Source organism: Sylvia atricapilla, chromosome 2 (genome assembly GCF_009819655.1).
Source record: "Sylvia atricapilla isolate bSylAtr1 chromosome 2, bSylAtr1.pri, whole genome shotgun sequence".
Lineage (NCBI taxonomy): Eukaryota > Metazoa > Chordata > Aves > Passeriformes > Sylviidae > Sylvia > Sylvia atricapilla.
Window position 1 is genome coordinate 29,622,495 of NC_089141.1, and position 14,982 is coordinate 29,637,476.

At 41.3% G+C, this 14,982-nt stretch overlaps 1 protein-coding gene across 1 annotated transcript in view; it reads right to left on the bottom strand.

The window, feature by feature from the left end:
* Positions 1-14,982, bottom strand: part of NARS2 (asparaginyl-tRNA synthetase 2, mitochondrial) — a 48,830-nt gene that overhangs the window by 32,956 nt on the left and 892 nt on the right. Inside the window, exons 2-6 of the mRNA XM_066341253.1 lie at positions 12,447-12,556; positions 11,956-12,076; positions 11,137-11,277; positions 7,856-7,936; positions 136-236 (exon numbers count right to left, since the gene is read on the bottom strand). Coding sequence (XP_066197350.1) covers positions 136-236; positions 7,856-7,936; positions 11,137-11,277; positions 11,956-12,076; positions 12,447-12,556 — 554 coding nt within the window. The remainder of the gene's footprint in view (positions 1-135; positions 237-7,855; positions 7,937-11,136; positions 11,278-11,955; positions 12,077-12,446; positions 12,557-14,982) is intronic.

The following is a 14,982-nucleotide window of genomic DNA, read 5'->3' on the forward strand; positions in this document are numbered from 1 at the left end:
TTACCACACCCATCATCCAGCCACTGCCACTCAGTCCAGTTCTGGCAGATAACCATGGCAGATACCTAACGGATACCAAAATGACTAGTTGGGAATATCCCACAGACAAAGACAAAAACTTCTAATTTTGCTCACCCTGCCATTACTTCCAAATGGAGCTGGCCAGAAACTGTCAGGAAGGCAGGCACATTGAAGAAATGGGTCTTTTTCGCAGATTCCTTTGCCTCTCCTGGCGTCTGCAACAATGAGCAACAAGTCAGACCATTGGTGTTTAAATAAAAAACACAGCACCTGGCTTATTTTCCCTCTTTTCAAAGCATCGATTTTCACTTTCCTACCAAGATGAATAGAGGAGGAAGAGAAGAATCTCTATCATTTGTAGTTTGAAGCTTCATACAGCATTGCCTTCAAAATTCAATTTCAAGCCTGATGAGAAAATTGAGGAGTGTTTTCTGTGTCAGTCCCACTGACTTTCAGAAAAAACTTTAGAAACAGGGTTATTTTCTTTCCACGGGGAAATGCATTTGTTTCCACTGGAAAAAGACAAACAGTAATAAAAAAAGGCAATGCAATGTCCTCTTAACATTTGTTACTCAATCTTCAAAAATATCACAACTGAAACAATATTAACTTAGAGACATCACAGCTTACATATTATATAGGTAGTGAAAAATAAACTGTGTTTCATTTCAGCTTTTGCATGCTTTTTTTCAGGTCATCAGATATTTTAGGCATAAAAATCTAAAAGTAATAGAAAATTTAGCAAGTTCAGTGTTCCATTATGAAAAACCTCAAAAAAACCCCAAAAAACCAACAACCCAAAATCCTCCCAAGAGACAATAGGCACAGATTTAAAAAACTACACATAAAAATCCATCTGAAAACAAGAATAACCTTTAATATTTACTGTGGGTGTCAAGCACTAGAACAGGTTGTCCAGAGAGGCTGTAAAGTCTCCATCTGGGGAGATATAAAAAACTCAGCAGTGGAGTACTGGGCAACTTGCTCCAGCTGACCCTATTTGAGCACCGTGAGATGGATTAGATGATCTCTAGAGGTCACAACTCGGTGACTTTGACAGAAACACGAAGATAAATGATATTGTTTCAACATCTTGTATATTTCAAAGTCATCTCTAAACTTTGGAGGAGCCAAAGGTTCAGGAGAAAAACAGAACGGAACTTCAAAGCTAGTCTGAGGTCTGGCTGATCTACATTCACTTCCAAACGAAGCCTTTCTTCTGAAATAAGTTTGAAATACCTACTTTTCAAGATGAAGCTCCTAGGAGTCATGCTAAGTGTTGCTAGTTCAGCCAAGTACGCCACTGCCTCCAGCCACCCCACTTCCCAACTTGCTCTGTCCCAGGGAGCCTTGTTTGCCAGCCTTTGATAGTCTACAACCTGACATTTTTCTCAATGAGCTTGAAGGTGTTGCTTTTGTTCTCAAAAACCTCTGCTGCTCATCACAAAGATAAAAGTGACTTCCAAAAACCTCAGATCACAAGGCAGTTTTATATCTTCACAGCATCACACTGAAGAAAAGAGCAAGCTAGCCTTGTTTCATAGAGATCAATGAAAATATGACAATTTGGGGCTGCAACCCCAGGAGTGCTTCCTTTGTTTCAGAGGTTTTGCAATTCTAAAAAAAATCAAACACCAAACTCCAAAGATGCAGAAGCAGGCCCCTACTGTTTTCATCAAATAAACCCAAAGCATTTGCTCAAAAACAATAAGGATATTAATAAACATCAGACATTCACATGCTGCAGCCCCAGAACCATGGCCAGAACACTAAAGAGAAGAGCCATAATTTCTGATTTCTCTCTCTCCAAGATTAGTTCAGTGACATTCCTTGTTTCACCAGTGAAAAATCCCACCTAATCCTGTAAGATGCAACTTCTAAACAATGAGAAAGAGACAAATTGGAAGCAAGAAAAGAACAAGAAATCAGCCACAAAATCTCAATGCTTCCCCCCAAATCCACAAACAGGATACAGCTGTCTCCAGGAGCTGAGGCCTGGTTTATTTATAATGACTTTGTGTCACTTTTCATTCTCCAAATCAGATGTGATCTCAGAGAGATATAAGGAAAATAGAAACACAGTAAGTGACTGGAGAAAGTGAGACAATCAACAACTCAACTGGGCTTCTGAAAATCTGCAGCTTGTTGAAGAGGTCACTTCAACAGAGAGATCCCAAATGTATGTCTGCATTGTGAGCAGCTCCTGAATGGCTTCTGACAGAAGGCGAAGAGTAAATACAGCAATATTTAGATAAAATTTTATTGCCCCCATCACCATCTGATCTCCATAGCTGCACACTTGCTCTCCCTCATCCTAAGGCACAATACTTGATACAGTGGGTGTTGTGAGCTGCAACACAGCTCATGCAGAAAACTTTTCTATGCAGGAAAAATTAAATGCCTCCCTTTTGGTTCAGAAGGGACACTTTTAGCAAGGGGAGATTCCATAATTAGCAGCTGCCATTTCACAGGTACAAGTATCAGCTAATCCACTGGAGGTAATTCCTCTACTTTACACATTTGAGCACAGGCCAATATCCCCAAGCACCTTTGCTATAGATCAGGATGGCTTCTTTAGTATATGAAACCACAGCCACTGGTACAAGACAAGCAAATGGTAGGGGACACTATCCCTTCAATGCTGACAGAGATTGGTTTTCATGCCCATGACTAGCAAGTCAAGCAACAACACCATAGTGCTTTTATTTAAACTAGATAGATGCTTCTCCCAATTCCCAAGCCAAAACCACGAACTTGATAAAAGATTAGGAGGGGAACTATGGGTTTCGTTTCAAGCTCTTTCCACTCCAGAGTCAAAAACTACCTAAATTACAATGGGGGAAAAGGGAGAGGGAATCCGTATGAAACATCTTGGTGTCTCAGAGTAAGTCTGCTATAAACATACTAGTATTTGACGTCAACTTCAAAGGCTTTTTATTCTCCTTCTAAATACAAGAACAACTGGATTTAGTACCTGTTTTGTTCTCCATCTCCTCAAATGTCTAATGATTTAATTTAAAATTATTCCCTTTGATGTCAGTCTTGTATTAACTTCTCCTTGAGGCAATTAGCTTTAGGAGAGTACAAACTGTTTGATTCTGTCTTACACTCTATGCAAGCCAAAAGCATGAAGGGATCAGAGAAGACTTTAGAAGCTCACAGAAATCACTGCTGTATCTCTAGTCCAGGCCCACACCACCACACTACTGCAGCTTCCCAGAAACACATCTTTAATCCAGATTTGCCCTCTGTGACACCCCATTATAAATATGATTGGATTTTCCTTTTTAGACAACCCCTGCAAAATCCCAAATTTCCCAGAAGTCCTCTTTGCAATTCCAGTCCTAATTCTGATCAGCTGGACTTGCTCTGAGCAACAGCAGCTGGTTCTGCTGAGACACACATCTCATGAATATGTACTGGAATGCATAACATCTCATAAATACAGACTGGACAGGCGGATATGAATCAGGTAGAAATGAGCAGAAACTGGGAGAGCTAGAACATGAAAAAGCAAGCCAAACCTCAGCAGGTCCAGCTTACTCTGAACCCTGCAGTGCACACCTCTGAAGTACCAGTCTCCCAGGAACTGGCTGCCTCCCAGACCGTCACACATCTCTAAAAGGGAAAACACCTTACAGACACCAATACTGTTGGATTCAACTGTGATTCTCCCCAGCAGATCCCAGCTTTCTTCAGTGCTGACAATGATATTTTTCCATAGTACCAAAGGGAGGGTAGGATTAAGTTTCTGCATTTTCAGCAGCAGGCACATATGGCTAGTGCCATAGCTGGCACAGCCATTAACTTGCCCCTTTAGGAACCTAAAAACTTTGACATTCACTCCTGTGAGCAAGGGGTAAAAAACTCCCTTAAGCCCAACACCACATGATCTCCAGACACATTTCAGAGAAGAATTACATCTGGATGGTTCTTCAGGTTTACAGTAAAATATCCTTTCAAGTAATGAAATGGCCTGAACCAGATCCTGGGTTCAGCCAAACACCATCCAGATGCCATGAGGTGTGTGTGTGGGAAGAGACAAGCCTCACACTGAGCACATTCTACGTCTGCTGGAGCCATCAGGTAAAGTGCACCACTCTACAGGTAGAGAGTGGTCCCAGGAAGGAATACATCCACAGGCAATAAAAACTGCATGTGAGATCTACTTTAAAAAGTTGTGAATACATGATACATCTGTTATGCTTCAGAACTCACTACATACTGAATTCTCTTAACAGGCTGTGGCTGCGCAACAGGGAAAGTGGCTGTGGAGACCCACACTGAGCCAGCTGGAGTGTCCTGGGCCAGACAGGCTCTTCGAGAGCACAGAGAAGCCTCCACCTTCTCCACAGCAGCTGAGAGTGGCCATGCAAAGAAAATTTTACAGGGGGCAAAGTGGAAAAGAGAGCAAAAGACTCAGAAATCAGGGAATCTTCAACACTGCAGAGTGGGAAGCTATTGAAAACAGCAGGGAACAGAGACACAGCTGGGTCACAAGGACAAAAGTAAAGCAGATTACCTAGGATGCAGCCACAGAAGAGGACTGGGTAAAGTTCCTTGCAACATATAAAGCTGCTAAGAATTTTAGACTTCAGAAGAAATAAAAGACAAAAATTAAGAAAAAAAAAAAAATAGGAAAGAATCTGTGCTAAAGTGGAGGTGCTAAAACTGCTGGTATAGAGGAATTATTTTCAGATTGAAATAGAGTAAGAGCTATCTGCCCCTGCTGATCTGCATTTTCCCTATTTCATGAATTACCTCATCCGGCTTGGGATGATACTAAAACCCTGCTTTCAACAATCAAAGCTCTTCTGGTATTTTCAACATATTTACTTTAAAGAAAGAAGAATGAAGGAGATGCTTTCTCCCCTATATGCTCCCACCACAGGACGCACTGTTAACAGTGCAGAAAGCCACAAACTGGTGGTGCTGACGGTCTCTATGTGGTTAGAGTCTGCCTTGTCATCCTCACACTTCTGGCATAGTTTCTCCTCAAACCTACACTTTCCACGTGGAGAAGATTCCTCTGCAGTTGTTACCATCTTGTGACTTATTTATTCTTTAAAATGTCCTCTGCTTACAGCACTCTTTTCATCATTACAGTACTTCATTTTGAAAACATTTATTTGATTTGCCCAGAAGAGAGGGAATATGGATTCTCCCCCACCCCAAGTCCTAATATGAGAACATCCCAACCAAAGATGTGCCGACTAATCAGTACATCGAAAACCAAACAAAGATAATGAGGAAATCGAGCATATAAACAAATACAAATCCTACAGGATTAAGAGCTTTAGGAATCAAAGACCATATTTCAAAAAGCCTTTTCATTCTAACTTCAGATACATTTTCCCCATCTCTTCAATCCACATGTAAAAACATATTCCCCATCTCTTCACTTTCCCTCACTTCCAAAGAATGCACAGGCCTGAGCAGCCATCAGCCCTTAGTCAGGGGATTGAAACTGTGCCAGTAAGAGGAAACAGCTGTTTAAAGGCAATAGTTCACAGTGGGTGCAAAAGCAGCCTCTACTTGAGTCCTAAAGGCTATTTTCAACTGAAGTTTTCAACTTACTCCACCTGCAATAGGTCAGCTAAACTGGTGAGACTATCTGCATACTACCCAAAGGAGCTAAAAACCCCACACAAACCTGAAAGGCAGAAAAAACCCAACCTGTTAACAGTAGATGTATTCTAACTACTACAAATTCAGGAGCAATAGGACATCAATTCTAGTTGCAGATAGAAAATAGGTCTTAAAACTGAAGGAACAGGATTTAAGTATTTTTTGAACCTGAAGAATTTGATCTGAAGGCTGTTTTCATCCATTCCTATCACCAGAAATCTTAGCTCCTTCTCAAATATAAGAAGAACATGAATTTATATTCTCTCTTGTCCTGTTCAAACAGTAAATCAAAGGCTAGTTTAAAAAGTGACTGAATACAGCAGACAAGAAAGTCTTGATAGTCGGTTTGGTTAAAAGCACACGAAGATTCTGTGCTTTGCTGAAAATACCACACCCTTTATTATTATGTCTGACACCTTTCTGTCACTCTTATTTTGTGTCTGACAGTATCACACACATAACCCAAGGCAGGCTTAATCTCCCCCACCTTTTCACTGTCAAAAAACAGTGTCACTCCTCCAGTGAGTGAAGCGATCCCAGAAGGACAGCAGGCGGTCCTAGATCTCTGCTAGCCAGGACCAACTGTGAACAGGGCTTTGCAGAAACAAAACTAAGTCCTAAACAAGGCCAGACAATGAAGCTGTACTCAAAGAAGAAACAGGAAATCAGGGAGAACTTCCCTCTTCCCAGCAGCAAGTGGGCTTGTGAAGCCCTTCCTTTATAGGGAAGCACAGGTCATTTAATGGGGTCTGACTTGGCACTTAGAGCACACCCTTCAAGCACAGCCACAGTTACATTTCTCCAAGACAGGTATTATTCACACCTCAGCAATCCCACTGGAGAGGAGTAAAATATCTGCTTTGAACACATTTAGATAAGATCCAGTTTATACAAGTTTCAGTCTCACAATTTAGCACCTCATTCAACATTTGCATCAGGGCTTCTGTCACTACCAGCCACCTACGCTGTAGTCCTGCATCCTCTACAGCTTTCAAGTGGATACAATTTGTACCGAAGACGCAATACACTGTACAGCTGCAAACTGCATAATGTTTCCATCATTAAGTGTCACTTGTTTTCACGTCTTAATTTGCATGCAACAGCCTGGAGTGAACCTTGGGAAGCATTAAGGCATCTCAATTAACCAGGAACAATTTAGTTTAGCTAATCAGCCCTATTGTCCCAACAAGCAAAAAGCTGAGCCACATGTACTGGTCTGGAAGGGAACCACTGCTAGCACAGGTTAGACCTTGAGATCCTGGAGAACAAGTAGACAGAAGCTTTTTTTGTCACAAGGCTGTGCAGGATGGAAGACACGATCCCACAGCAAGTAACTGCCACCTCAACAATTTTTCTTTTGCTTACAAATGAATCATCAGCAAAGCTGGAGCCAATACTCTTAAGTGGTAAAGGATGGCGTTGTTGGAGACAGAAGAGTGAATTTCAGATACAGAAGTATAAAACACAGATGGAATTCTGTATGATTAATGACTGTGGGGTCAGGAATCATGAGAAATCTGTGGAGGAGATCTTAGTGGCTATGTCTGTGTTTCAGTTTCACAGGAGGTTCTGACCCATGATGTGAAGTACCCTTATAACGATAGATTGTGGCGGTAATTTGGTGGTTTTGGGGAGGGGATTGGCAATATGGGTGGAGAATTCTCACACACAACAGGAGTAGCTTGTAAGGAGGAACCTGTATGTACACAGTGGTGAAAAGGAGTTCCAGGTAATGATGACTTTTTTTTTAAGGATTCTCTCATTATTAATTATATTCCTTGTTTCAAAGCTAAGAAATATTTGAGTGTAGTAGTCTGTCCTGAATGACCCATCCCATCTCTCAGGCTCTTATGATCACAGCATTCTGTTTACTAAGATGTTCCACCTCCCTCTGTTATTCTTTGTAAATTTTTCCACGGCACCAGGGATAGAACAACCTCCTCAGTACAAAAGGTGCTGATTAATGCATAAAATAGCAATAAAATAAAAGATAATGTATCTGTTTGACTGTCTAAATTATTAGTTGAAGCAAAGGATTACTATATTAAAAAAACCCACAGAAATACATAAAAGGGTTTTATAAAGATAAACATTTCCTCTAACCTTTAATAACTCAAGAATTGCTTTGCAAAAAAAAAAAAAAAAAAAAAAAAAAAAGAAACATCAACCAAAAAAACCGAAACAAACTTTATGCAAGCCAACTTACCTCAATTTGAAAGAGTTCCCCAGCACCTTCACAATCATTGGATGTAATTATGGGGGTATGAATGTGCACATATCCATTATCCTGGAACAGAGAGAACAGCAAAGTTAACGAGCTAAAGATACCAAATGTCACCCTGAAGGGTGACATCAACCAGCACATGTAACTAGGCCATTATTCGCCAGCCAGGACAGCACATGCAGTCTTTTGGGCAGCTTCTGCCTTACAGGGAGGGACAGATGACAAACTAAATGCTACCATGATTTACAAATCAGTGTTTACTACCTGTGCATTTTCCTCCAGGTTTCATAACCAAAAGAGATTTGTCATTACTAGGAGTTTTTTTTGCAATGGCCTGTTTCCACACCATTCCCCTTTCTTCTCATTTCCTCCAGCATTTTTATATTTTTGGGCAGTTTCAATCAAATTCACACCTATGACCTCACCACTTTTGTTTCTTTCAGCTTTTTGAAAGGCAGTGGTTAGACAAAGGACACTCTTGGTGTGCTGCATTAAGAGAAGTGATCAAATGTGTTGGACGACAGAAATCACACACTGGATGAAAGAGACCTTAAAAACACCAAACCACCAGTAAATTGTCAGTCCTACATTGTATATTCTAAGATACTGAAGTCAAACTGATTTTAAAAAACAGGGTATACCCTGGCTTGGTTATATTCCAGGTACTTGCAGAATTGCACATTTATGCAACAGTTCATAAATCCAGCAGAAGGCTCTGAAACAAGTAAGGCTGAATGAAGAAAGAGCCCCTGTTCTCTGGATTTCTCTGCAATGCAGCCATAGGCTTTTAAAACAGCTGCAACCCCATATTCAGTGGAGGGATACATCTTAGCTTCACAGCTTTTACTAGAATAATACAGTTCAGTCAGTCACAGGAGAGGTCCTGATCCTTATCACCATCTCATTAAGGGGCTAGGAAGACAGGAGTAGTATTTACTGCCCACTCTGAGAATCAAACTAAAATTAATTTGGAACAAAAACCTCATATGGACATGCAATTCATTTTGTGGGAATACAGCAACACAATCAAGAGAGAGCAAAGTCCCTGCAGTCAGCTCTAGGCTACCTTGGTTACAGCTGCAAAGACCTTGGCTCCTCACTGGGATTCAGTTACTGAACAGAAGGAAGGTTTGGATCCAGAACTACTTGCTTTGCCTGGAGAAGGAAGTTTCAGTCTACCTGCACAAAATGCAGGCCTCTGACACAGTCCCCTGCATATTCAGAGCCCTGCCGGTTACGTGACCTCCCAGCTCTACAGGAGATGTTTGAAAAATGCCTAAATTCCTCATACAGTGGTAGCAGTTGCTGTTAAGAAGCACATTTCACACAGAAGATCCCTCACATGCTTTGGAAAATAATACAAACTGCATAGATCTGAAATAAGAGAATCCTCTAAAAACCTCCTGGATAATTGCCCTTATAAAAGCTTCTAAAAAAATTCAAGTTGCATTACTGGCTCTCACAAACCTGGAAGTTAATGTGCAGAATGGAAGTTGCCATTCACAATACAACTATCTTACTGTGCCTAGGAACAATGTGCCTATCCCACATGGACCACAATTCTCAGGAGAAGATTTAAAGAGGACATTTTAGCTTTCAATATCCAAACCATAGGCACTTGGCACTAGTCATTCATTCCTGGAAATGAACAAGCTAAAAAAGAGAGGTTTTTAAACTTACAGAGACTCTTGATAATTTTGTGTGTTAAAACAGCTCCCCTTATCTTCTTCCACCATTAAACTCCTTACAGCTTTGCCTAGTGAAAATGCTCAAGTTATACTTTGTAGCTATGGTATGCTCTGACATTGTCAAGTTGGAAATTGCAATATTCTTGGGATGATACAAATGGCAATTTTAAGACTTCCTTCTATTAGAAATAGAATAAAATCACAGACATTCCTGGTGCTAGGAGAGTCCTCACACAAGCATTTATAAATATCAGGTTTGGGACCAGATCTTCCTTATTCCTTTAAAAAGAACTTCAGTGTGCCTGCTGCAGCTAAATTGATGATAGATTCTACTTTTTAATGGAGCTCTGCTCTTGAGCACTTTAAAGAGGAAGGTATGTCAGAGCCTGAGCAGGAGTTGATTTGGAGAAGCAGAGCCTGAGTAAGACAGTTTTGTATCCCGGCTGCCTTCGGCGTCCAGGTGTGGAAGCACAAATCGTTGTAGGCAATGCCATCTAGTGGCTCCACACCGGCACAGACTGATTCCCAACAGAGCTGCTTTCTGTCTTAGGAGCAGGCACAACCCTGAAATCAACAGCTTTACCTGATACAGGATTTCTCTTAAAAAAACTGCACAAAACATACCCCTAGCACCCCAACAAAACCCACAAGTCATCCAAATGCCATGCAATTCCACACAGACAGTTCTTAGAGCTAGCAAGCCTTCTTTACCACTGCAGGCAAACAGAGACCAGCAAACGTCGGACCAGAAATTCATCTCAACATTTCTAACCTGTTCCTTGGGCCACATTAATTATTACATATGAATTTTGTCATCAGCACACTCTGAATATGATTCTGTTCTATCTAAAGCCAGCTTATCTAAACTAAGACATGTTTATTTCCAGGAACAGCCTTAAAGAAAGGCTCGAGTGTGGTAGAGGACTTGCTACCTTTCTTTTTCTAGTCACACATGGTCTCTATGTGACATCTGGCATTAGAGCCAATTCACTGCCTCCTCTGCGTGCAGAAAACCTGTGCTGTGCCCACAGCTCAAGAGTGACACATTCAGAAAACACAGGTGGTTCCCACTCATCACTTCAAAATGCATCAGAACAGGAGCCTCCTAATGTCAGCCAACAGCATCCACACAGACTTGTACCACAGTAGAGGCAAGAACTGAGAATAACATGAAGCTCTGAGTCAGTTTCTCTGTGTTCCTGTACCACAGATTTTTCCATGTGGGAGGAGGTTTCTGTCCAAGGACCATAAGGTCACTGCAGAGGATGGGTTAAACAAGTCCATATTATGTTGTGTTCCACAGACCACACACTCGCAGGCAATCACACTGCAACTCTCTGAAAGGGATAAATAACAGGAAATGGGTGGAAAGACACTGACAGCCCACAGATGTACTAACCTGATCATAAGCAAGTCTGGCCAAGACCCAGCCAAGCCCAGGCCTGGAAAGAAAACCACTGTGTGCAAAATCCATACCCTGCAGGCAAGATGCCATGCTCCTTCCCTCCTAACCTGCTCCCATAAAGCCAGCCTGGGTGGAGTGTTCTACACGAGGCTCAGTACAGCAGCGACTACCTGGAAGAAGGAGTGGATGGCTGCAGTGGCTTCACTGCGGATCCGCAGGAGGGCGCCCAGGGTGTTGTTCCTGCATCGCAGGTGAGGGAACTGTCGGACATACTCCAGTGGGTGCCTCTCCTTCATTTTCAGGGGAAATGACTAGAAACAACAAGGAAATCAAAGTAAGAGGATGAGAGCTTGGGAGTCCATGCAGTTTTATTGCTATTCATGGAATGCCATCTCCCCCTGCTAAAACTCAATCACCATTGCAGAGCACAGAAGAACTGTTCAGATTGCTTATCTTTTCTGGTTATTTTGTGTATTTTACAATGCTCACAGCAGAGCAAGAGCCATTAACACAAGAGGTATTAGCACCCTAAAATGCTCCACCTTTTGGATGTTAAGCCCCACTGAAAACCCAGCTGTTCCTCTTGCAACAGCAAGCTGATTCTGAAAGTGCCTCTGGCAGATACGGTTCTTCCAGCTGCACAACCTGGAGCATCTTGCCAGTTCCACTGTTTCTCTAATTCATATCCAAGCCAGACTTACCAGGTAAGCCACTTGCACAGCTAAGTGCTTGAGGGTAGGACAAAGGCAAACTCTTAACTGTCAGCCTGTGCACATTTTCCATGAAGAAATAGCTCTGCCCCAGAAACGAGTTTTCATGGTGATCCTGTGTTTCTCCTTTGGTGCACCCTACAGACCCTGCTGACAAATTTAAGTCCGTAGGACTGCTCAGACTTAAAGAAAATACAGTTTCAAGCACGCTTTGCTGGACACTTGGACGTTTAAAAATTGATTTCTAGCAGTCCTACCCCTCCTGCTATAGTGACATACCCAAATATCACAAGGTCCCACAACACGAATGGCTTCAGCTTGCAGCTCCATGTTTTGCATCCTATGAGGACTTTTGACAAGCTTCCCTTGCACTTCCACTGCACTTCCAAAAGTCAGGTCTCTAAGAAACCAAGAAAAAACAACAGCTTAACTAGGTGCTGATACAACTCCATTCAGAAGAGATTCCTGTTAATTTAGCTGGATTACTTAAGATCACAAGAGATGCTGTAGCCATAGAGCTTAACTGATGAAATGAAAAATTGTTATATGCAGAGGTGGGAATGGGAAGAGATTCACAAACTATAAAAGAATTTAGGGCAAGGCAGGAATGTTGGACAAGTTTGAAGAAAAGTGACAGGTTTTTATTACAAGGAGCTCTTGGTTGGGACAAACGTGATTGGTGAGTCCCTGGCACAGGGAAAGAGCCTAAGCAGACCCCTCCAAGCACTGCTCAGCACATACATTTCTCCAGTTATTTCAAACGGACCTACCTCTTTTCCAGGCTGGGATCAGCAACAACCTGGAGGCTTTCCAGAGAACTCCCATCATTTATGTGCAGGAACAAAACTTCTTTCTGGGATCGGACAGAGCGGACCCAGCCCTAGAAGTAAAAGAAAAAAGATTTCCTATTTTTTTGGCAGGAACACTGTGTGCTCATGCTCTTCTTCCAGCTGAGCTGGACACACTACTTCAGGCCTATTTCAGTTCTTACTGAAATCAAAGTAACTTTCTTTAGAGGAAAACAAAAAAAAAAAAAAACCCAAAAACCAAAACCAAAAAATGAAACAAACAAACAAACAAAAAAACCCCCACCAAAAACAAACCCTCCCCCCCCCAAAAAAAGAGAGAAAAAATTGGTGTAATTTTTTCTTTTGACTTCAAAGCAGAGAGAAACAAATCCTTATGCAGAGAGATCCCTCTCAGGCAGTCTCTTCCTGAGAACAGCAAGGATTAATAAGATGTACCTGCATCTTTGGAGAGCTGAGAATACAGAAAGCAACAAAGTGCTCTGAAGATGTAAAGTGTTTTGGCAAAGTACCTTTCCTATTAGTGATGTCCCTTTCAAACTCTTCTTACTAAAACAGAAGGGACCAGTAATGCACCATTCTTCATTACAATACACTTAAGACTATTCTGATGGTTTTCAGTATTAGCTTTGTTGCTGGAACCTTTCTACAGGGATACAATCTTTCAAATCTTCACATCTGTTCACGAGTGGTTTATGTGGCCTAAACTGCTGGACTGCTAAAACAATGCAGCCAATAGTCACATGAAAAACAACGTACTCATGCAAAACAAAAATAAAAATTATTGCCTTAGATGTTTCTCCTTTCATCTTAAAATCAAGATTGCTTCACTGAGACCAGGGAACAAAACAAGATATAAAGAAAAAGTTTAGAAATACTTTGTCCAGTTTAATGAAAAGAATTAAACTAATAATACCCAAATTCTTTGTAACAGAAAAGCAGTAGAACTGACCAGGTACAGAGCAGGCTAAAGTCTTAATTTGAGCTTTTAAATGACATACAAATTTTAGTTACTTTTTTTAAGGGAAGTGTTAAGTCAGTACCAAGACAGGAAGCAATAGTAATAGCATCCAAAATATAACTCCCATAGCTGCTCCTCAGCTCACCAGAGTTGAGACAAAACTGGTCTTCAAAGCAAAATGATCTGCTGGGGGCCTTCCAGCTCATCTTCTAACAATATTGTAGAGAACAACCAAAACCAGTGCTGATAAAACAACCAAACTGTCTCTTTCCCAACCAGTTTAATTTTTTTCTTAACTGGAAGGGACCAAATAGTCCCAATGATTCCAAACTGTGTAAGTGCTTTAGGGATTTTATACCAGACAAACCCGTGTAAATCCATCTACTTCTGTCACCCAGACAGAACAAACCAAGACATTAAACAGCACCAGATGTAAAGCATGTTATAGTTTTAAGAATGACTACCAACACAGGCAAAGCATTACACAGGCTTGTATAACATGCTTTCCACGTTCCATGTAAGAACCATGGAAGATTTTAAAGGCATGAACCCAGTGAGTCAGACAGGGCAAACCAACCCTGCAGAGTGTTGCACCCGAAGGAAGAACCAATGCATGAAATAAGATCATCTGGGCACCCTCATATTTGTATGGTCAAAGGAAAAGGTATTTCATGCACTAACATGCCTGAACCTGTTGCACTTATCCTCTGTATTCCAGCAAACCCCCAGCACACACCATGTATGTTACACTGGACGCACATTTAATGTATAATGGCAGATGTTTATCTCAGCTTCCTTCCCCAAACGGTCCTTAACAAAATACACAAAAAAACCCCAAAAAAACCACACCAAAAAAAAAAAAAAAAAAACCACCAAAAAAAAAAACCCAAACCAAACCAAAAAAAACCACCAAAAAAAAAAAAAACCCACTCTTGAGAGCTTTTTTTTTTTCACACCTCATCAAGCTGTTCTGGGATCTATTAAATAAGAGCAGGAGTCTTGCATCATGCAAAAGGAAGTAAGAGGATACCCACAGATTTGTATTGGAGCAGCAGAGGCTGCAGCAGCAGCAGTGTTTTGACCACCTTACCAGAATAAATACACAATAAAAATGAAAATCCTGACTGTAACGAGATGACTACACATTCCAACAACCTGGCCATGATAAGGTTGGATTTGAGCCAGACCAGATTCTTAGCCCATTTTAATACAAAACCCTTACATTTTGCCAGAACAGAGCAACAGCAAAGCAGCATGGGTCTGGAGGACAGGAAAGGGGGAGGAATGGCAGTACTGCAAATTTTAACATCAGTTTATTCTAGCTTGCATTATTCATTAAACTACATCTGAAAAGAACCTGCACTGAATGAGTTTCTTACCCTATCAGGCTTCACCTATGTGCGAGCAGGAATACTAGCATGCTACAAACCGATTTTTGGGTCAGCAGAATTACAGAAAGTTCTGAACTGGAAGAGACCCTAAAGGTTATGCAGTTCTAACCCCACTGCCATGGGCAGGGACACCTTCCACTACACCAGG